This window comes from Strix uralensis, chromosome 1 (assembly GCF_047716275.1).
Source record: "Strix uralensis isolate ZFMK-TIS-50842 chromosome 1, bStrUra1, whole genome shotgun sequence".
Classification (NCBI taxonomy): Eukaryota; Metazoa; Chordata; class Aves; order Strigiformes; family Strigidae; genus Strix; species Strix uralensis.
The window spans coordinates 127,074,844-127,098,791 of record NC_133972.1 but is presented as its reverse complement, the minus strand read 5'-3'; the positions used below and the strand labels follow the sequence as shown (position 1 = coordinate 127,098,791).

Below are 23,948 nucleotides of genomic sequence, written 5' to 3'. Positions count from 1 at the left end.
TTCTGCAGTCTAGCAGTCTGGAGATGCATGAAAATGCATAAAAAGTGGTATCATTAAATAAAATATCTTACGAAGTCATAGAAGACTTCATCGCATAAGCCACTTTGAAAAGAGAACTCATAGTTGATTTTAAATATTCCCGTGGTCTGAAGACCCTTGAATACACAATATAGGTAATATATGTAATGCTTGCATGTGCCGTAACAATAGCGAATTGAAGATTTACCTCTAACTTCCATGCACTACTCTTCATGTGTTAAATACCCATCTATGGTTCACAGGTGAAAACTAAAAAAATAAGAGATATAATCAAAGTCGCCATCTAATTGGACTTTTTTAAAATGTAGGCTGTATTTCACAGGCAAAGTTCCTACGCTAAATTAAGCGGTGAGAAGCTGCAACGCAACCCTCTTGCTCAAAATTGCTTTGATAAATGAAGCGAGAGTGAACCCACGTCCTCCAAGAGACCCCCGAGTGCCCGCCCTGCGCCCCGACCCCCGGCCCGTCGCACCCCGCCCCACCGGCCGCGCTGCCCGCAGCCCCCCCCCCCGACGGGATGGGACGGGACGGGACGGGACGGGACGGGACGGGACGACACCTGCGGGGCCGCCCTCCGGCTCCCCCCGGCGGGACGGGCGGGCGGGCTGCAGGGCGGGCGAGCGGTCGGAGGGTGGAGTGAGAGGGACGGGCTGGGCTTGGCGGCGGCGCTCCCCGCCGGGCGGGCAGCCCGGCACTTTCCTTTTCGGCGCGGGGAGGAGCGGCAGCTGCGCAGGCGTTGCTCGCACCCTGTTGATTAGTCAGTGCTGGGATGGCGCTTCCTGGGCCAGGCGCGGCGGCGGGCGGCCCCAGCCGGTCCCGGGGGGCGGCGGGAGCAGCAGCAGTAGCAGCCGCCGCCGCAGCAGCCGCCCGACGGGCCTCCCCTTCTGCCTAGCGCGGCATGTCCCGGGGCGGCCGGCGCTGAGCGGGGCGGGCTCCGTCCCTCCGCTCCCCTCCCCGCTGGCTGCAGCCCCGCCGGGTGGGAGCACCCCGCCGGCGCTGCCTGTCTGGCTCCTCTCCCTTCCCCTTCCCTCCCTCCCTCCTTCCCCGGGCCGGGAAGATGGACCCCGGCCCGCCGCTGGGCTGCAGCCTCAAGGACGTGAAGTGGAGCTCGGTGGCCGTTCCCCTGGACCAGCTCGTCAGCACCTACCGGCTCCCCCAGATCGCCCGGCTGGACAGCGGTGCGTGGGGCGGCGGGCGGGCGGCTCTGCCCGGCGTGGAGCGGGGCGCGGAGCGGGGCCGGGCGGACGGCTCTGCCCAGCGGGGAGCGGGGCCGGGCGAGCGGTGGGGGGCCGCTCCTGGGGCGGGCTGCCGGAGCCCCGGGTGCACCCCCCTTTCCTCCCGCGGCTGGAGGGAGCCGGAGAGCGCCGCGGCTCCCCGGAGCGCTTTCCGTGCGGTCCTCGCACCGACATCTGCCGTTACCGGGTGCCGGTGCAAGGCTTCGACTCGCACGGGAGCCCGTGCGTTGCTTTGCATCAAAATATCTGGGTAATACCCGCCCCCTGCCCCCTTACCGTGCGTGGCCAGGGGAGCTCGGCGCAGCCTGTCTGCCAGCAGCTGCCTGCCCCCGAGGAGCGTCCTCGCAGCCCCAGATTAAAACGTGGAAGGGCATTTTCCGTACTGGAGACCCGTTGTTGTGATGAAGTGATGCTACACCAAGGCCAAATAAGGAGGGACATTAAATAGCCAAGTGGGCTAAATCCCAAATGTTACACTTCACTAAAAAAGCCGCGGACCTGTAAAAAGAGGAGCAACGTAAGAAGCCTTTCCAGTCTCCAGATAACTTTTTATTACTGTTCACTAGGGTGCTCGCCTGCAGTTTCCAAGTCTGCAGCGTTTTGTTTACACCAGGAAATAAGAAAGGAGTCTGACAGAATAGCTATGGCAGCGGCGTTTTACCTTTCCTGGATATGTGTCTTAGAAAGTAATGTGTCGGCACAGAGAACTGGGGAAATAGGGGGAATTTTTCAGAAAGGCTCAGACTTTATAATATATATATAGTAATACTATATTTAATAAAGACTCGGCTGCTGTATAGTAGTGTGTATGTGCATTGCATGGTAGCTCCAGGAAAACTGTCCAACTCTTCCATCTCTAAGGGAATGCAGAATATAACTCGTAAATCAGGAAAAATTTCCAGGCTTTTTAATTTATTAGCTTTTGAAGTCACCTTGTACTTACACAATGTAATAGAACAGGTCTCTTATAAAGTTTTGTATTGATTTGAAAAGTTAAAAATGAGCATAGGCATCGGCCTCTGTTACTCCCCAGGATTAGTTTATTACTTAACTGCAGTTCCCGTAATCCAGGGATAATTCAAACGAGGGCTTTTTTGACTTTGTCCCTTGATTATGCAGTACTTTTCTTATCCCTTGCAGTACTTTCTCAGAGCTGGCACTCAGGAACAGGTTAAAGAAAAGCTTCTTTGCCTTTTTACCTGCAGCTGGCTAGTTTTCATACTGTCTAATGTTCCTCGTGGTAACACCTTCTGTCACTAGAAGCAGCTAAGATGGCCTCCAGTCACTGCACTTAAGGCTGTCAATTTACTTGAGATTCCTGGCAGTGATTCAGGCTTTAACAGGATGTATGTATTGATGATTTACTAATTTCCCTTTCTGCATGTCATACTTCCCTATCTCCCTGCTCCTCTTGTCTTGCCTCATTGGAAGGGACCTGCAAAAGCTTTGTGGGTAGAGAAAGTTTATGGGTTTTGAAGCAAGAAATTTTTTGTTTTGGTTTGGTTTTGTGTCAGACCTAGTGATAGAAATATCCCATAATTGTCAGGGAGACGAAGATGTTGTGGATTTTCTGCAAAGGCTTTTTTGTCCCATGTGCCACACTTAGACCATGTGGACAGGCAAGTGGATGTAAACAGACCTGAGGTCTTTTGCTCATGCCGAGATGGCCAGACATGAGGCAGCTGTTGGTGTAGGTGTCCTGCGAGTAATGGTTCAACCCCACACTAGACCCTGCTGAGAGGCAGGCTCAGGTATAGCACTGTGCTAAGGGCTTTGGGTTGGAGCTGGTTGAGGTCTGGCCAGTTCAGCGTGCAGGCAGAGGCTCTTGGGTCTGCTTTTACCTACTCATACAGACATACCTTTTAACTTCTGGGACTACAGATGGCAGACGAATCAATATTTTACAAAGAGCACTGACGCCATGGTCTTGGTGGTACGAAGAGAACACTTTTTCTATTTCCAAAGGAGGTTGTCTTGCAGTAAGAGAAAGCAACCATGAATCATCGCGTAGTGTCCTAAAGGAGGAAGGTTGGGTTGTTTGCGGAAACGACTGGGGCACCTGCTGTCCTGGGATGGTTGCTCTGCATCCCTGTCCTTGTCTTGCAAACAAATGGAGCTCTGTCAGAGAATTTCTTGATGCAATACTGAAGAAGAGAAATGCAGAGTCCAATCCAAGTGTGTGTCATCCAATGCTCCGGAAGTTTAAGGCTACTTCTGTTAACAAAGTAGCATCTTGTGCAGTTTTAGCAGGATGCAGTTCTTGTCTCCTCCGCACCACCGCAGGTACAACCTGCAGGTACTCATCGACAGGTCAGGGTTCTGTTGCACAGAAATGGCTTCGTCTCCTCTTTAGGTGCTGAATTCCTCTCCAGATCAGTGGAAGCTGCACGTGTTCCATGCTGTTGGAAATCAAACCACCTGTAGATGTCTGTCTTCAGTCACCATTTGATTTTGTGGTTGGCTTCTGTCTGTAGCAGTGAGTTGTTTCTAGGCTTGTTGTTTCAGTCATCATGAGGTTTTGCGAAAGCCAGAGTTCGTTTCTTCTGGAAGACCAGGATGTAGAAGAGGATTGAAAAGCTAGAGATGCATTTTGTTCAGAAGATGTGTTGTTTCTACATTTCTTAATGGAGTTCAGCACTTGGTGGTTAATGTTCTTAGATGATACACACACAAGATCTCCAGTTTCTCACTGTTGCTTCACCTTCAGGGCTTTCAGTTTGAAGGGGGAGAATGGGTATGATGAATGCAGTTTTATTCTTCGAGTTTGGATGTGCAGCTCCTGGAAAAATGCCCTTAAGTAGTTCAGTTTGATTTCTTGACAGGGTGAAGTTATGAAATATTTATGCACACTAAATTTGGTCCTCTGCTAAGAAGGGAGGGTTTTTCTTGATGGTATGGGCTGAGGGAGGAATGAGAGGAAGTAGTCTGTCGTTACATCAAGATATAGTTGGAAGTAGTTAGGCATCAGTGCCAGCCTTATCCATCTAGAAATGATAAATATGTCAAATATGTTTTTTCAGATGAAATTTTAAGACTCTGTAGTTGTGTTCCAGGTTATGCTTTTGGACGCTGTTAAGTCATAAGTTTTGTTTGTTTTAATCTGTTCATGTGTTTTAATATTTTTCTGGTGACTATTGTTGTATTAATTGAACAGATAGACTGCAGAAAAAAAAAAACTGTTGCTCTTGAGAGGAAGCAAATGGAGTTTTTATGGTTTTTTTTCCAACATATATAATGGCTTAAATATTTCTAGAGGATAACTCAAATACAAAATTGCTAAAAGAGTGCTAAACATACTAAAGAAAATGAATGGACTTTATCTCATGCTGTGGAATTCACTGAGTGGGCTGTTTCAGATGAAAAGAAGCAAGACTTGAAGAGCAAGAGAGGGGTGAGCTTTGTGCTGTGTTTTTCCTGTCCTTGCCCCCCTGCCATCCCGATCTGCATTGTCACAGCTGAATCCCACCCCAGTGACACTGAGAGGCTCGTGAGTGGGTGCAGTGGGGAAAAGATTTCTCTCTGGGAACCCGCAGCAGAAAGATTGTATCAGAGTGTAGTTGTTGCAACAGGGCAAAAGGTGAGCGTTGCTGGTTCTCTGAAGACACGCGGGTGTGCATGAGGCATGCGTTGACTGTCTTCAGATCACAGGTGGAAAAGGCTAACAGTGAATCTGTGACTGTATCTTGTTGCTAATGCTGAAATGATGTTGTGTGTGATTATCTCAGGGCTTTAAATGTCTGGTAATTATTTTTCTAAGGATAATTTTGGAGGGTAAAAGAGAAATGCTATCAAGGTTAAGATCTGGAAAATACTGCTCTGCACAGAGCTGAGTTTCAGGCCAAGTTGTTGTGTTTTTTTTTTTTTTTGTAGGGTCACTGCTCCCTGCGGACTCTAGGAGTTTGTCAGTCTCTTTCTTAGTGGAACTCCCTTTCCCTCAACCACTGTTGCTGTGTTTCCACAAATAAAGAGCAGCCTTTGCTAGTAGGTAGTTTTCACCCATGGATTGGGTATGAACTGGAAGAGTTCACAGAAATTCACAGCTTGTGTACAAAGACTAAAGTTTCTGTGATTAAGAGGGTATGTGGTCCTCTGATATTTATTTTTTTTTTCACAAAGGGTAAGCATATTTATACATACAAGAAAAAAAATGTTATGAAAACTGATACTCTTGGTCCCCAACTCAGAGAAGTGATTTCCTACTGTGCATATTGGGGAAACCACGCTGAACTTTTCTGGAAGGGAGACCATAAATCATGATGAGCCACTGAGACTCCAGAGGAAATTCTCTCTGCGTTGTAACTGTGTGGTTGCTGTAAGATGAAATGACAGAATTAGTGGCTCTAAAGAAAGGAAGAAAACATCAAATAGGTAACAATTAAAGAGTGAGTTCTTTTATTTTTTACCCCTGAGTGAACTCTTGTGAGTATCAGCAGTGGGTGAACAGTGAGTTTGTGCCACTATTGCTCCTGGGGCTGAAGAGATTTTATTGACTTATTTTATTTCAGGTTCTCTTTTTCTCTTCCATTTCAAAACTTTTCATGGTGACGTCAGTGTACCCCAGTCACGTTCAGGAGACTATTGTTCCCTGTAACACATTACCGTAGGGCTTATTCCGGTTCCAAATATCTGGAAACTGAGCACCCTTGCAGCTTATCAAAGAACATCACACTCAATAGAACAGCATGGCAGTGTACATAATGAAAATTAGGTATTGCGTCACTCTACAAATGCAGGTTATCTGTGCAGCTGAACAATACTTTGAAACCACAAAGAGACTTATTCTTTTAAGGTCTGAATGCTGCTATCCGTGCTTTAATTGTCTTGAATGACCTCCTTCTTTTGAGAAGCTAGTGCAGGGTGTCTCAGTAGTCTGCTATTGAATAAAACTTTAAAAGGAATCATGTGGGGGTAGGGCAGAGCTTTTGAGCGGACCAGGAAAGAGGTTTCAAATATGCTCAGACCCTGGGCAGTGGCCGTGATCTGATTTCCCACTCTAGGTGTGGCCGTCTATTGTGTACTGTGGTGTAGTAGGTGACAGTTCTCCTATATTGAGCACGCAGACAACTGTCTCCAATTCAAAGGCAAAAATCCTCAAGATACCCTGTATCCACATGCCTCTATGTCTTCCTTATGTGCTGAGCAGCTTTGAAACTCCAACTGTTCTGCCATTAAAGTACAATTTCAAAAGCGTCTCCCCCTTGCTTCCTCTTCTTTCCTCTTTTACCTTGTGGTCTGCTGTTTCCATCAAGACAATTGAATAAAAAAGCAGTTGTCAGGTTGCCACTAACCACTGCTTCTGGGTTTTTGTTTTGGTTGATTTTTTTTTTTTCTTTTCCCCTGTTGGAAGAGATGTGTTCCAGAAACATTATAGTGAAAAAGCTTTTAATTCATTTAATATCTGCAGCTACTGGATGGTGTCTGAAGATTACAGTGCCTTCCTGGAGATGGAGGCCAGTAACTTGCAACACCTATTCCCAGGTGTACGAAAGGCTTCCAGTGAGACAGATCAAGAGTTCAGCAGCATACCCATTTTACACCATTTCTTTGAGCTGTTTTCATGTTTGGCAATCATTTAATGTACAATAATGTCTACTCCATGATCTTTAACCTGTATGCCGTTTGCACTACACTGGACCCTTGGTAGCGTGGTACAGTTGCTAAGATGCAAAATAGTCGTCTTGCTCTTATTTCTTACATACTTAATAAATGTTCATGTTCTTTTCTGCCATACAAGGTGTGAAACTTACAGCTCTTTGTTTCAATTTCTAAAGTTTTGACTCTGTTAGGTGAAGCCTTTGTGTATGTACCTGAACAAACTCTTCCTGGATAATTCTGTAGTTCAGGTATTGGAAGGTGAAACACCATTAGTCTTAACTGAAATTCAAGTGCTATAACTTTAAATCCATGGCTAAAGTCGTAGAGGAAGCTTAGTGCCTGGGCTTTTTTTTCTCCCCCCCTCCCCCCCAATTTAAATTACATGTAGCTTTCAGATAATGCACAAAGTATACATAAAATCAAAGGAATTAAGGTGTCTTGAACAGTTAGTAAAACCCTTAATCTTAAAACAAATGTGGTGTGATGAATCATATGCTGCTGTTGCAAGATATGGTGGTAAGGAATGGTACAAGTCTAGCATAGGAAAGAAGGGTTTTGTTGTTTTATGCTTTGTCTGTAAGTGCTGTTCTGGAACTAGGTGTTCCTGGCTTTGGTGATTACGTGAATTGGCACTCCCTGTAATAGCCCGGCAAAGGCAACTCCAGGGAGTATGCCAAGACGAAGTGCTGGAGGATATTGGACAGCATGCTCCAGTGCTCCAGGATTTGATGGAAGTTGTGGGAAGAGCTACAGCATGTTCCAGTTATTCAGTGGTGGTTTGTCAGCAGTGAAGGGCATGGGTGTTGCTGTGTTTCCTTTTGGCATAAGGAGTAACAAGTTGGTTGGATTAGGGAAGCTTAAGTCTCTCCCCTATAGGAAAATATTCATCATCTTAATGTGGATTGCATATGACTCAAAACCAACCTTCATAAAACCCAGTGAACCAATATTTCAAGTCTGAAATTTTTGCTTTTAATGATGCTTCCTTTTGGAACGAGTTCTATGTAGCATTTGTGGTCTGTGATTTTCATACCATTTACAGTATGAAAAGCTCGTGGAGCTAACTTCACTGCACCTCTACCTGTAAGACAGATCTGCTAATCTGAAGGCCTAGCATAGAAACATAAAATTGAGGTGTATAAGCAAATTGAAGAGTGTGTCTTAGAGGATCGGGGCCAAGTCTGCTTTGCAGTCTCTGTGGCAGTGTGCATGTCAGCATAAAACTGCTAATATTACAGCTTTGCCAGGGCACCTGCACACTTGGCTGAGGTATTGCATCAGCAGGAATAGCTGCTCTGCCTCGGTATCTCCTGTACTGCTGCTGCATGGTGCATCTCCCTGTCAGGCTTGTTGCTGTGTGCTGGGGAGTAGAAATGTCTTTCTGGGGATGGGGGGAGTGGGGTGGGGGTGGGTTTGGAATTCAGCCTCCTTGTTCTGTAGTTTGCTTTGGCTTTCAGTTTGTGCAAAGGAATGATCAGAAACTTGGCCTTCAGAAAGAGGTTGGTGGAGTGTCTGTCGGGGAGGGTGGGAGGAGGTAACTGCATTTAGCTCATACAAGGCATTAACACCAACTGCTACTGCACTGGCTGACTACACGTGGGAGAAACGAGCACAGAGAGGTAGTAGAGGTTGCAGATGGGGGCCAAGAATTGCCAAATCCTACAGGCATTCACAGGCCAAGTCTGTTGTGTGGAGAGAGATGCTCCTGAGCCTGCAAAATGTAGACTGAGTGTCTGGATCAAGCCATGATGCAGACCCAAAGTGACTAGCGAGAGCGGCTGGAGCAGTGGGTTCGGGGGACTGGGGAGCCCCATGCCAGGGACCACAGCACAGGCATGCTCAGGCAGGAGCAGGTGTGCTCTCAGCAGAGGAGTGGATGGTGATTTTACCAGGAAAAGTAGCAAATCTTGTTGCAGGAGGAAGATCACCTGGAGCTGCCTGGAGGGGCAAACCTTCAGGAAATGCAAAATTGTTTGAAAAGTGCCCCTTTGGTTTGTTGGCTTGTTCTTTACAAGTGTTATAGCTGGTGCAGATTGTAATCAGGGATGTCACTGGGCTCCTAAAGAGAACCAAGAACAGAGGTTTAAATGTAGTCTTGGAGCCTGGAAGATGCCTGAGAGCTCAACCTGATGAAGTAGATATTGGAATTGCCTCATGCCAGGGCTGAACCTTAGTGACTCAAATGTAAATATTATGTGAAACACAACATGCTGCAGTTGTATTTGTGAAACGAACAGGGGAAACCTTTCTGGCAAAGTGGTGGTGGTGAGGAAGTTGGGGAGTTTCTCCTTACAGTCAGGGCTGGGAGAGTGGGAAGAAAAGCTGAGTAAGGGACTAAAAGCTCTCTTTGACAGACCAGTGTGTGCCATGCGCTGCTCTGCTTGCTGTCTCTGTGCCTTCATGGCAAAATGTGTACCTGGAGTGGGTGAGGACATAGCTCAGTGGCCAGCAGGTTTCCATTGAAAGGTGGGGAGGCTGTGGCCACTAGCTGGTGTGCAGCATAGGGGTGTGCATGCTCCAAGGGTGAGGTGTTGGACGCGAGGCTGTTGCAAGAAGGGTATGGGCTAGTTGGAGAGAGTATAGGGATTAACTACCCTAAACTGCTTATCCACTCTGTGCTGAAGGGACAGTGTGTGTGTACCCTAAGCACTCATTTCAAAATTGTTCCCACTGGCCTTACCTGAGCATTCCCTCCTCGTTGTGCTGCTGCTGAGCGCTGAAGCGAGCTGGGCTGCCGGAGTCAAACAGAGCATGCTTGCCTTGCAGCTGGGTTTGTAAGTCATACAGTCTAAATAGTTACTAAATTACTTCCAGGAACTATTTCAAAGTAATCCACAAATGCTCAGATACCCCCTCTCATGTGTTTGTTTTTCTGTTTGCAGCTTTTTGTTGTTCTTGTTCCAACTGGCAATTTTACTTATTTGCCCCGCTAAAAGCAAGCACTGACTATTCTTGTTGCTTCCTGGCACCTCACCATTTTGGAGATGAAAGAGGGAAGAGTGGGGTGGGAAGGTGAAGGAAACGTTTTATCTAAGAAGAGAAGAAAAAAGGCACATGCATAGATCTTTTCTTTTTGTCCAGCTTTCCTGTTGCATCTTCCACTGGGTTCCTTTGGGGTATGGTTGGATTCAAGGAGCCCTTGGGTCCTTGCAAGGTGTTGCAAATTATCTGCAGTCATTTCCAAAGTTGCTGTGAGGTAAAACAGCCAGTAGTGTCTAACAGTAGCAGAATGGAGCAGTGCAAGGAGCTTCTTCCATCCTTCTGTTATCCTTTCTTGCCTTCAGATAGGATAGCCCTTCCTTTCACCTCTTCCAGCATTACTGGCACGTTGATGTTGTGTTCTTGTCCTGTCCTCCAGCTTCTTACAGCTCCCTTGCAAACTCTGCTTCTCCATCCTGCCATGCCCTCGTCATTTCCCACCGTGCCCTTGTCTTTTCCCTCAGCTTGGAGGAAAATGGGGTGTTTCTTGGGCCAGACAGCAGCATGATGTTTGACTGTGCATGTGCCAGGAGTGATAGCTCTGTGTGTGCTACCAGTGGTGAGAAAGCAAGCAGGGAACGTTATTGCAGACGCTTCTAGAGACTCGAAAATTTCTGATCACTCAGACTCGAAACTGGAACTGCAGCTCATTGCAGTTGGAAGGAGACAGGTGTTCTGGGCTTTACTGCAGAGAGGTGGTTTATATCAGTGCAGATAACATGGGATCTCCCTCTGTGGAGTCTTATGCTTTGCTGTTGACGTGCTGTTTGGTTTAACTTCAGTAAAGGAGTTTTGCTGTCAGGACTCAAACGTGAATTGGGAGGCTTTGCATGTAATGCTTCCTTTTGTCAGCCAGCACTGATGGCTTGCTTAACTTACAGAAAGTGAGTGGAGATGCTGTGTATTTGTAGGAATAATAGTAATCCTTGTCCATTTGTTATATGATGTGACTAGCCAGAAGGAGAATCTTATGTGTATATCCTTGTTGGAAGGCTGATTTTCAAATCATTAAATTATTCCTGCTTCTTTCTTAACAGTTTTGTTCAGGCTTCTATTTATTAAGAGGTCAAAATGCCCATTTTTCTTTTTGAAGGGGGCCATAATCACACACATTAGGTAATATCTAAGATTTTATCTGAGTCACATTTACGTAATTTCATTATGGTCAGACTTTTTTTCTGTCTTAGTCTCCGAAAGTGAAGCTACATTATACTCACAGCAGGAAAATATAGAAAGCACTGGTGCGTATGTGACTCAGAGAGATGATAGGGTTCCATGTGAAAATACAAAATGTGACTCGTTACACATGCATGTTATTGAAGTCACCAAACCCAGGATGTGGCTGTAGACAAACAGCAAATCTGCAACACCACTGCAGCTGGATGTAGGGCAAGCTGGAGGAAAAGATCATTTCTGTTGCATGTTTTATGGGTTGCACTGTCAAATATCATTTGGGTTCCTGTGAATATGTATCAAAATATCTTAAGACCAAATGGCCTGTGGGCAAAGTTAAATGTGCCCTCAAGGGGAAAGTGAAGCATGATGGGCTTTTCCTTGCTGTGTGTTCTGCATGCTGCTTGCCAAAAGTAGAAGCTTTCCTCTGCACAGGAGGGGTTTTATTTTTTCTTTTTGTGCATTCTTAAGATGATAAAAATCTTATCAAAGGGATGTTATTCACTTATTCCTTATGTTTTATTAAAAACAAAGTCATTCTTTTTATACCTTACCGTTTAAGTGTAGATTTCTCAGAAACAATGGAAATAAATTGCATTCAGGATTAGGGTTGTTCTTGATCAGAAAAGAATTAGGTGCAGCTTTGATTGCATTCCTCTTGTTAGTATTCCCGTATTCCTCAGATACTCTTACTGTAACAGGATGTAACCAAACAGGTACCTAATTACAGTTGAACATCCACAATTCCCGTGTGTGTACACTGTCAGCCTGTGTTTGAAGAGGCACTGCCCTCTTATTAGTGATACTTGAATTTTTCCAGGCTGAGACAAAGGGGTAGGATGGACATAGCTAAAAGGCAAAGGCAGCCCCAACAAGCAGGTGCCATGTTCGCACAATCAATCAGTGCCTGCCCGGTCTCTGAGGGCATGGGGAGATGGGCCGGGCCACTGGGCAAGCAGCCAGGTGGCAACCTGACTTCAGAGCAGAGCTGAACTTTTGCTCACTTCCAGCTGTTTTTACTCCATCCTTAACACAACCTACAAAAAAAGCAGAGACAAATTAAAGTGTAATGATGAGTTCTTTCAAAGCCAAAGAAAACTATGCTTGAGCAGTTCCTGCATTTGGGCTACTTTATTTTTAATTGGGAGCTTGTCCAAGATGCCCCAAGTTCAAACAGGGATCACTGCTGTGCAACACAAAGCAGCGTAGTGTCTCTTTAGAACTTGGGATATATAATGAGAGGACTGAGCATGTTTACTTGGATGCTATTTTAAAATATCATCTAATTATAAATAACTGTCAATGAGAGCTCCCCAGCTCTCATGCTGTGCCCAGGAAAAGTCTGAATGAATAGACTGCTTTTCTGTCTGCCAGGGCAATCTATAATCAAATTCTAGGTCTTAAATCCATGAGTTCGGTAGGGTTAAAATTTTCATCATTGGCATCCTGAATCTAGGGAGCTTTAGCCAGACTTCCCTGACCAGACTCCCAACCATTGCATGTGGACAGAGGTGACTTCTGCAGCAGCTAAGGTATGCAGCTGCCTTCAGTTTTATCAATTAAAGTAACCATTCTGTATCTGTGCTTGGAAATAAATAGGAAGCCAATAAAAGCATGTGGTTCAATGCTAAATACTGACCTTCCACCTCCTAAGTATTAAGCTTCTCCAACTAGGCACCTGATGCTAAACAGGCACTTGGAAGTGTATCTTCCAGTGGACCTCATAATATTTATAGATGCATCTGAGCAGGAACTCTTCAGGATGAGGAATGTTTGCCTCTAATGAAAGAAAACTTCATCTCTCTTAATGAGATATTTAAAGGAGCTGATTTGGATGGCAGCAGGCTGCTCAGAAGTCTCATTACATGTTTTTCTTTTTGTCAGGTAGTGCTGGCATTCTCTTTATCTGTACCTACCAGACTTCTTATGAAAGCTACTCTTTGGATTCCCCATTTCTAAACCTTGTGTCTTGATTGCAAAGAGCAAATAAATATTTTTAAATCTTTTATTTTTTTCCCCCTGACTTTGGCCATGAGAATTCAAAATGGAAAATAAACTAGAGACCAACATAAAAATTCCCTTCCCTCTCTATGGTAACACTAAACTAGGCTGGAACCTCTCTTGCATGCAATGAAAAGTTACTTAGCTTTCTGCTTCTCAATATTTCTAACCTGTGATCATTTTAAGTATAGTTAAACTTGCCATTCTTTGCTCTTATTCTTAACATTTCAGATTTGTGATCTTAGGTGACTTCAAAACCCGAAAACTTTCTTCCATAAGAGTCTCAGTTTTCAACTGAGTGAATCTAAGATTTTTAGATATTTTTTTTCCCTTCAGATAAGATACCATGATAAATAGTTGGCACTATTCAGCATGTTGCAGGGTATCGGAGTAGTTTAAAGAATTGGTGAGACTTTCTAGGGTGGCTTGTAAGTAACCATGGTGATTTACTGTTCTGTTGGATCAGTCTTACAGCTAAATCTGTCGTGAGGATACAGCAAATCTGCAGTTACATCTGATGATGCTCAGCATTAATAAGAAGAGTAACTGTGATAGCAGAAGAAAGTTACTGTGTTTTGGAATGCAAATGTTAAGATGTTGTTGTACTGAGTGTTTTTTTCCCCCCTGTGTGGGGATGGAGAGCAGTCTGTGTTGAAAAGATGTGTTTTGGCTTGTTTGGCTTGAGTTCATAAAAAGTAAGGTTTCTCATGCTGGGATGTTTGTTCTGAAGGCTTGAAACAAACACAAACAAAGCTCAATGAAATCTGTGTTGTTAACTCTTCTATTTTTTTTTTCCCACTAGTTTTCTTATGTACACAAAGAAAGCAAGATGCCAAGGTTCAAACTGTGAGATTGCTAAAGTCAGCAGAGCGTTTACCATCAGTGGCAGTGGCACCAGAATTCCACTTAGTGTTTATTTAAAATATTTGTGCTCCTCTTCCTTGCAGTAGGTCAAACAGGTTTTTTTGAAGACTCGCTGAGATGCTGTCTCTGTATTTGCAGCTAGAGAAAAGCTTGCCTTGGAACAAACTGGATTTTTCAGTGGATTAATCTGTCCCATAGCCTTGTAACAAGATTATGGTTTATGTTGATTTGTTGCAACAGCACTGGTATATCCAGTCATTCCAATAGCAAAATGCTAATCCTAAAGAAATAAATCTGTCTTCTTGCTGGCAGGCATAGAAAAGAATAGGGGGATGGGAGTCCCTTGCTTTCTTGTTAGGTATTAGTGGGTGATAGCTTGAGTTCAGCATCAGTTGGATTGAAGCAATTTGATTGTATCAGGCTTTTGCAGAGGGATTGGAAATCGCAGAAATAAAGCCTTATCTCCTCTTGGTTATGAAATATTTAATGTTCACCCAGAGCAAAGTTTGATCACACTGCTGTGAGGCTGAAGGATTACATCAATGCACAAAGTGCCACAGGTAGTGATATTAGGGAGTCTGAGGGTGATGCTGTCCTTGCCTCTTCCTTGCGAAGCAGGTAGGGTCACTGAAGCAAACTGGATGCCCTGTTGTTCAGAAACGACTGAAAATTTTTGCAGCGTGGCCAACCATAGCCAACAACAATTGTTTCGTCCAAGGAAAAAGATGTACAGTGGCTTAATCTCGGACAAACTATCTCTTGGGTAGATGCATTTTGCCCAGCTCTTCCTGAAGCTGCAAGAAGATTCAGTGTCTCTCCCTCCACCATCCAAGGTTGAGACCAGTGTAAATGCTGGTAACAGACCTTGCTGCAGACAAACAGTTTCAGGCAGCTGAGTGTCTCAGTCTGAGCTGAATGGGGTTGGCTGATTCTCCTGGGTATTTCCTACATGGTCTCCGCAGAGAAGTACCAAAGAGGTGGTATGAAACTCTTGGTAAGTTTGTATGCCACAACCTGAGCTGACTTCAATGCCTGGGCTCTCCTGTGGCTCAAATAAAAATATTTACTTAAAAAAAAAAAAAAAGTGCTTTCTAGCTTTTGTAATGTAAAAAACAACTCTGAAGACCAGCTGATTGAATCTTAATTTGAGAGCCAGCACACAAGATTTTTCAAGTAATCTTGCCTGATCTTCCCTGCTTTAGTTGTGACTTTTTTCCCTTTTCTTGCTTTTTACAAAGGAAGGAAGAATATAAGTCATTTTAAAATCAAAATGAGTATGAATCCTTATGCTGTCAGGGGAAGCCTTTCATCCAGTGAAAGATGTGGAGTCTATGTGCTTGATGGAAGGTCAAGTCAATATCACTTTGGGTTTCTTTGGAGAGAGGGGTGTTTGATTGCAGTTTGAATCATGACAGAAATACTGGGTGATCCAGATAATACGAACCAGCACAAATGAATGTGCTGCAGAAATGGAACAATTAAACAGAAGCACATATTTAAAACTACTCAGGAAATTGTTTGAGAAGGAAGAAGGGAAACTGAAAAGTGAAGTTGGTTAGCAGTAGTCCTAGATATAACTGCAATTTTTATTGCAGACCTTTTTGTTGCAAGCTCAAAAGGTTGTGTAGCTGGGGACAGAGCCCTCTGCTTTCATCTTTTCCACTATGGTCAGACAGACAGTCAGATGAGACCAGTGTCAGGCTTTCCTACGGAATCTGCCCACTTTAAATTAAAAATTTAGTACACTACATTTTATAGCCCTGAGATGTTTAAATTTTAACGTGGGTTGGGTTTGTTTTGGTTTGGTGTTTTTTTTCATCTACAATATTTGCTCCTAGAAATTACAATATTTACCCTTTTAACTCACTGGCAGTCTGTATTTAGACTTTTCATGATACACCCCCATGCAAGTTGTTTTGCTTTTCTTTAAACAAGGAAGTTTGATCAGCTAGATAATTATTTTTTTAAAACAGCCTTTTTTTTGTCTGTATGGAATGACATAGTGAGACTGATAACATGGAGAGACTTTCAAAGCAGGTTTTTCTTCTGTAGTAGTAGTGTTTTCTACAATTATATGCTCTTTTTACTTCTCTCCCATTAGGCATTTTATGCAAGAGTAACTCTTCCAAGCAGCTGTTCAGTCATAGTGACAAAAAAACCCGTAAAATGTTCACTCCTTATATATAGATCCAGTGTTCGTTAATGTTACTACAAGTGGGGCTCTTTATGTAATAAAATATTTCTGGGGTTTTCTTTTCCTTTGTTAAGGAACATTACAAGGATGTGAATTTTTTCCATACAAATTCTCATTACTACTTCAAACTGGAAAATTCAGATGATGTTCTCCTCCTAATTAACTTTTTCCTCTGACCTAGATCATAAGCCAGTGCAAGTTTTATTTTTGTGGAAGAAATAGCACTGGCAGGCTGAACAGCTCATTGAGATTTGACTCGGTAGCCAAGCGTAATGCCAAATCTTAAGCAAGCAAACCACCCTAATGTAATATTTATTATTCTTTGACATTCATTGAGGTATGTCTCCATAGAAAAATACTCAACAGATACTCTGGAGTATGATGCAGCATGCAGAAAACAAAAGGTTTGACTTCCTCCTTCCCTCAGAGTTCAGATAGAAGTTATTTGTCATAAGGTTGCATGACCTGCTAAATAATAATAAAATAAAATTAAATGTCCTAATCTGAATATTCAGGCTTCACAAGAACTTTGTGTTTCTTCCCCCAAAATGTTAATTCCAAACTCAGCAGTATAAAAGAAGAAAACTTGTAAGTATTAGTGAAATGATCTGTAGCAGAAGAGACATCTGTTCTGACAGCGAGGTGTTGCTGTGGTAATACAAGTGAGTTGTGAAGGTGAAGGATTGTATGTTGATAGCATTGTGGTAGATGGGAAGTCGGATGGAAGCTGTCCTCTGCCCTGTTGCAGTTTCAGTCTGCCTGAAACAGCAAAACCACTCAATGACTTTAGATAAATCTGTGCTTCTAAGGGGAAAAGGGCATTTGCTCACTTGTTTCTTTCCTCCCTCTGACAGCTGTTTTCAGATGGTCATGTATGACAGCACAGCAGGTATTTGATTAAAAAGTAGAATATAGTAGGTTCATCTTCTGCTTAGTTGTCACATACTCATTTCTTTTGCTTCTCCTCCATTGCATGTATTAAAACCAGAGAGGGTTATTTAGGAGCACAGTCTTGTCCCCTAAGTGAAAGAATTCATGCTGCTCTTTGAATTCAGACTCCAATAAAAATAGATGCTAAGCCTCAAAGATACTGGAAAATTGACTACTTGGAGTTCTCTTCCAGTAGCCTATTGCTCATGCTAACAATTTGGGGTTTTTTTGTATATGTTTCTCAAAGAACTTGTACTCTTACTAACATAAAAGCAGCATATTCAGTGCAGCGCTTCTTGATCGCTAGCAATGCTTCTGTGTGTCCCTGCGTCAAATGAGACCAAATAGAAGTTAACAGTGAAAAATGTTTGTGATGCAGCCTGACATACACCTTGATCTTTTTTGGCTTACTTGTTTTGTATGGAACAAGGAGTTCCTGTCTGCTGTTTTTTTGTGGGCGGTTAGGCCTTGTTTTTTGTTGTTTTGTATTTCAAGAGATCAGAAGCCCAAACAACCAGCTGGCTGAACAAGAACCAAAGTGTTGGGAACTGTTTGAAGATTGTGTAAAGGATGAGTCCACCAGTGAAGGGAAACACAGACCCCCAGATGAGAATGGCCCCGAGTTAATGATTTTTTTTTTTTTTTTTTTTTTTTTTTTGAAAAGGCAAAAGGATGCTGTGGTACCCAGCCTGGTTTTAACACCTGGTGATACCACAAAGCCTATTTTGGAAAGGCTGCAGGTACCTGTGATGCCGACAGACCCTCACCGCCAAGGAGGCTGAAGTTGGTGTGTGCAGTGTCCGCAGTTAGTAGGTGCTTGTTGTGCACAGCTGAGTGCTTGACCTGTGCGTGGTCTCTTCAGATATGCTGTCTCATCAGTGGGAGGCCCTGGGCTCCCCACTTTTATCTGGGGGACCTCTGAGCTTTGTGCTGACAGGAGGCCTTGGCTTCAGCTTTTAGCTGCTGTGAATCTTCCAATGAGATGAAAAGAAATTGAATTCATCTTAAGGTGTTATCTGTGTGGGAACTATGTCACTAGCAAATGTTTGCAGAAGCACAAGTTTGCCTTTCCAAAGACAAGAGAGCTTTTATTAGTTGACTGGTGTATGGTGTTGTAGATTCCTTCTTTTGGAGTGGAAAAGCAGCGCTGGCATTTATATTTGTGCTAGCACTGTGACCTCCCTCTGACCTGAAACATCTCTTTGCACAGAGCCATGAAGTCCATAATGCTGTCTTTTTTTGTCCTTTTTTTTTTTTTTCTGTTTTTAACAATAGATTGTAACTTCATTTCATACTGGCTGAGGCTTTGCTTTGTTTTTCATGATGTGGTAAGATAATGTTAAGGTATATCTTAATGCATGGCTTGTTTGGTCCTCAGCCAGGGAAGGTCCAGTGAAGCTGCATGCCCAGTGAAGCAGATACTGTGTAAGTAAGGCTCCTTAGTGCAATGATAGCATGATAAATAAATAAGAACCTCATTTCTTTCTTTTTTCCGGCTTCTAATCGTTCTGCTTTCTCTTTGCTTCCAGTTGTTGCAAAATAAACCTTGGTTGCTAGTCTTCATTGTAACACTAGCCACATGCTGACAGTTCTTCATAGTTATTTCACAGAAGAATTGCTCACCTGATCAGACAGCCACTTCTTTTTCGCTGTTCCACAAATTAACCCTTCAATCCTAGCTAATGTTAGTGCAAGCTCGAGTGGGGATAAAGTTGAAGTTATTAATTCATGTGGTTTTGTAGGTACCTGGCTGAGCACCCACTGAAATGATTTTTAATGTTGCTAAGATCTTCCTATGTAATGATATGTTATGCAATTGTGGAACATTAGATGGAATAATTAAACTCACCACCTACTTAACTGACCAAGGCAGGCTGGGTGATGCACTTAATTGTACAGCATCTGTTACCTTGCATGCAGATGGTGTTCAGGCTTAATGAAAACACATGGCCCAAAGTCTTGATGAGTTTTCCCTGGGGTTTTGCAGGCATCTTCTTCACCAACTATTTCACAAAAGCTATCTTAATTTTTTTGTGAGCTCCTAGCTCTTTTCTGTAAGCCTTTTTGTTCCAGGAAGAGCAAATTCTGCATGCTTGAACTGATGTGCAAGGGACAGCATTAAGCTCACTTTACAGTCTTCTGTGATGAATGAGATGAGAGGAATGTCTCCGTAACCATCTTCCTGGCAGAAGGAGATGGTATCTAGTTCATCTGGCGTGTGTACATGGTAACTGTTACGTTGCTGGAACCTTGCATGCGACTTCTCTTTCTCTGAATTGCCTGTTACCTACTATTTTAATGTCTCCAGACGCAAAGCTTATGCTTTAAGGCAGTGATGCAAACTCTTAGCCAAGATGACAAAGTGTGTGGCATTATAAAGAGTTTATATTCCTGTAGATCACTGCTTATTTTTAGCAGTGTAGTTTCTGTGAGTGAATGAGTCATGTTGGTCTGCACATTTTGCAGTGACTTGAATGTTAGTTCCTCAATTCTAGGAGGAGAACCTTAAAAGTTCGTGGCTTTTTTACTTCATTTCTTTCATGATTTTTCTTTAGTGCTTCCTGTTGAAAAGTCATTGCTGTCTTTGGCAAACCAGAATATGTGGAACCTGCGTGAATTTTTTTTCATGGACTGTAGTGGGCCAAGCTTTAATTGTTGATCCGGAAGGAAGCGAAGAGAAGGTGGGAGTCCTCAGACCCTTCAAAACTGGAGTGGTCTTCAGTTCTTCTCCTGAGATTTTACCCCAGACATCTGGTAATTGTGAAAGACTAAACTAAATAAAAGTGTGTGTCTCTAGAATGTAAGTGGTGGCAACAACCTGCAGGGAGGTCAGTGCTTGCTTCAAAAGAAATGAACTTCCGTCTGTGTTGCAGCATTGCCATATATAAACTTGGTCCCTGCATGCAGCCAACCTCTGTCTTCTCACCTGGTTCTTAAAAACTGCAAGTGAAAACAGAAATTCATCTCTGAACTTGCAGATCGAGGTATCCTGCTCCCAGTCTTGTTACAGTTGTTAACTGTTAATTTGAAACTGGAGTGTTTACAGTGACAGAGCCAAGATTTGCCAAATGTGGATGATCCAGTTTTGGAGCTGGAAAGAATTATTAAAGAAGTATTGGCATTTAATGTAGGTGGTATTTAATAAACATGCAACTCTTGGTTAAGCAATTACCTATTTTTTTTTAAACTGTATCAACATGTGAACGGTTTTCCTTTCATGGTCAGTGTTCCCTCTGCAATTGCTCTTCAACAAGAGTGGGCTCTGCAGTATTTGTAGTTTTTAGGGATTGTATGGAAATGAATTATGTAATTAAAAAATGGTAATACATCTTATTTGCAATGAACACATGAATAGCTGTTGCAGTGCTGCTTTGGTGATGCATGATGAAGTAGCCCAAATACTGGTTGTGGTCAGAGTGCTTATAGGAGGACAGTTTGTGTAGGAACATACCAGCTAAGTTTTCAGTTCAGAGGTGTGAGGCTTTTATTGTCAGGCAAGGATGGGTGTTGACGCTTTATTTAGGGTTTAGGCGCTGTTAGCAAATCATGGGTTTCTTAGTCTTGGGCATTATTATGAATAAACTTGACTCATATTTTGGAAAGAGGTAGGCAACTTGGGGAAGGGTGGGGAATTGCATGTGATAGTTCATTGCTTCTCTGACTTTTATTTGGGGGAGAAAAGCCAACACAAGTGTTTGCCTGTAGATTCTTTGTAGTGGTTTAATTATATTGCAGGCATGTGGGGTGGGGAGGAGAGGGTGAGAAGATAGAGCTAATCCATATTTGATCATAAGAGACAAAACTGTTACTAAAGATGAGTGGCCTGTGTTCTCTGTTTTCTCATGGCGTCTGATTTTTGTGTAAGCAGCAGCGTAGGAGTATGTTGAATAGGTGAGAACCAAGTTGCATAGTTGGTAGATGTGAGGACTGCTGAGTTCTCTCCCACATAGTTAAAATGTGATTAATGAAAGGCTTGCATAACTTGTGTTACTGAGGCAAGGAAAAAAATCAGATTGGATATGTGTGGCTGTTTTGCAATGTGTGGCTGAGAAAAGTGTAAAGGGCTAAGTCTGGGCTGTGGTTGGGGTGGGAGCTGAGTTGTGTAGCTAGGGTCAGAGGTGTCTCCTGCCTGAAAGATCCTCCTCTCCAGGAGGAAACCACTTTAAAGAGAGTGAGCAAGTCTTACAGGGGTAGACAGACTAGGAGAAAGTGGAAGAAAGAAGAGAGTATGTATCACCATGTTCTGTTGTCTTCAGTCACGTTTGAGTCTTCATTGTATTTCCTCCCATAGCATGGAAGCCATCATTAGCCAGGTGTTTTTACGAGTCCATTAATCTCTTTAGTGACAAGGAGCCTCTTCCTATAAAGCAACCCCAGGAACCCAGCTTGCCAACGGTTAGGAAAGACCAGGGCTTGGTAAGGACAGACCCGGCTGTTGTGAGGGAGCTGGAGGGACCGTGAACTCCCAATTGCATCCGCTCTACCTTCTCTCCTCGGCTCAATCTCCCGTGGCAAAGCACGAAATTTGTTTCCAATGTAGTCAGTTGGAGTAAATAATTGGTGTAACAAGAATTGTGGTTTCCAAGGTTCTGTTTAAAAAATACAGCTACTTCCAGCTGCAGACTTAATTACGTAGCCACTCTTGGGCCTGCCTGAGTAATCTCTTCTTACACTCACCTGTCCCACCCAGTTTTAGTGGAGTAACCACTTAAACAGATCGTGGCATGTGAGCCGTGGCTGGAAGCACCTTTTTATAATGGGTGTCTCTATTTTCCTGAGAATATCTTTCTCAGACTCTTTGAGGGTGACCCATACTGTAATTATTTCCCTTCAATCCTGCATGTAGAATCCAGCCTTCCTTTAGGTAATGTTCTGAAATCATACCTACAGATTGTAAGGCAGAGAAAAAGCATACCAGAGATGCTTTGTATTTTCTTCAAAATTTGTTTAGCACTGTCAGTGAAAGTAGTAAAATACTAGTTCTTCCTTTAGGTGTCATTGGTTTTATTTTGTTGTAGGATGGAATAATTACTTGTTGCCATGGATTATAGAAAGCATGAGTGTGACTCTCTGAACTGAAACATGAGTTTCAAATAATGCCATATATTATTATTATTATTGTTTTTCCCCAAAAATTGTAAACCTCTGTTGCAGCAAGCTGAAGGTAATTTTTATACGTATTAGGTGTTTCCCTGTGAGCGGAAAACAGGAGATGCTCAAGGTCAGATGGTTTGGTAAAATTTAGTGGGTGCATGACTCCTCTAGCAAATATATCTGAATTTCCTTCAAGATGTGGATGGGACCAAAGAGTTCTCTGGTGCTGCATGGCAGTTTTGCCACTCTTTCCTAGGCTTTCTGAGGTCCCTTCTCCCAGCACACTGTGGGTAGACTGGTGGTGTTTCCCAGGGAACAGGAATTGGTGTTAAGCAGCCCATCTGCCTGGCTGCACTGCCATGGGACATGGGCCAAGGAGCACTTGGAAACCAGATCTTGAAATGTTCTGCTTACCTGGTAGCTACTTTCTGTGTTGTGAAAAAGAAGGAAACCTGGATATGATACCTTCATAGGAGCAAGAATAACTGGTACTAAGGAGCTCTGTATACCTCTTTATTATTTTTTTTTTTGTTCCCCCTCCACACCCCCACAACAGCAGTTTATCTGTTACAAGTAAAAGCCCCAAATATGCAAAACAGGAACTTTTTTTAAGGTTTGACAGGCCATGGGACAGCATGGGACCCAGGGAAGTCCATCACTTGGGCTCTGCAGATTGGCAAGGGTCTCTTCCTTGTTTAGCCAAATCCAAGTTTCTGGAGGGAACAGGCAGAATCCTGTGGTTGGAGAGTGTCGGAGCAGATGGTTGTAATGGTCTCTTCTGATTTAAAATCTAACAATTCTCACACACACCAGTTGCTGCATTTTGAATCGTGTAGGAGGGTGCTTTCTGATAGAATGGGAGCATGAAATCAGGCAGGAGTGGGGTGTGTAGTAGCCGCTGCCTACGGTAGAAAAGATTGCCTGGTGTGGGCAAAAACTCAATGGGAAGTATCTCTCCTCTACAGAGATTGAACAGGGGAAATGTCCGCTGCCCCAGGCTGAAAGTTTCATTCTTCCACTGACTTTTAAGAATATCAGAGGCAGTGAAGAGAAAGTGCAGTTTGTTGTAGTAGCTGAAGGGGATGGGTTTTGTCCAGACTTGATTCCAGGGCTAAACTACTTGCTTTATTTTTGGCTGTAACTGCAGAAGGCTGGTGGGAGAGAAGGAAAATGAAATTTAAAGCTTCATTATTCTTGGCCCATGTTTAGTGTCTACTAAGTGTTCCTGAAAGTTCATGTGGCTGCTTTAAAGACACCTTGAGAAAGGCTGTTTTCTGTGTGTTTAATGCAGAAGCGTACTGAGCAAGACTGCAGGTATGTAAGAGCAGTCTGCCATGATGTGCCCTGCTCTATGAAATTTTGTTTGTATATCATGCTTGAGATGTATAGCTGGCACTTGGAGTAGTCTATTTAATGTGGCTCTCATAATTGCCAGGCAAAGCACTCTTTCCTCATTGGGCACTGCAACTGGTGGAGGAGGGGAGAGTACTTGGCAGAAATGCAGAGGATTTGGTAGGGACAGGCAAAGAAAGGAGAGCTGGATCTCTGGCTGTGTTTGGGATGGATTTGACAAACACCAGAGCAGAAGACTACAAGAGAGGGCATTACAGAGATGAGCTGGACATTATCTGGTGGGGCTTCTTGGTGAATTTATCTCTGAGAGAGGTGTTTGTTTATTTTTTTAAATTTTTTTTCTCACCAGTAAGTGACAGGATTAAGTTTACAGACAGAAATGGCTAGTTAAGCAGTGACTTGCAAAGGGATAGAATGACAAAGCTGAAATCTCTGTATCTGCAAGTGTGATACCCAGTTACTTCATGGTGATGAACAAGATTTGGCTTCAG

The 23,948-nt window shown here is 43.4% G+C and overlaps 1 protein-coding gene across 2 annotated transcripts in view; it reads left to right on the top strand.

Annotated features, from left to right (window-relative positions):
- Positions 1-648: 648 nt before the first annotated feature.
- The window catches only part of GAREM1 (GRB2 associated regulator of MAPK1 subtype 1), a 104,601-nt gene continuing 81,301 nt past the window's right edge, over positions 649-23,948 (top strand). For both annotated transcript variants that reach the window (XM_074880281.1, XM_074880272.1), the window contains exon 1: positions 649-1,217. In XM_074880281.1, coding sequence (XP_074736382.1) covers positions 1,097-1,217 — 121 coding nt within the window. In that variant the 5' untranslated portion in view covers positions 649-1,096. The remainder of the gene's footprint in view (positions 1,218-23,948) is intronic.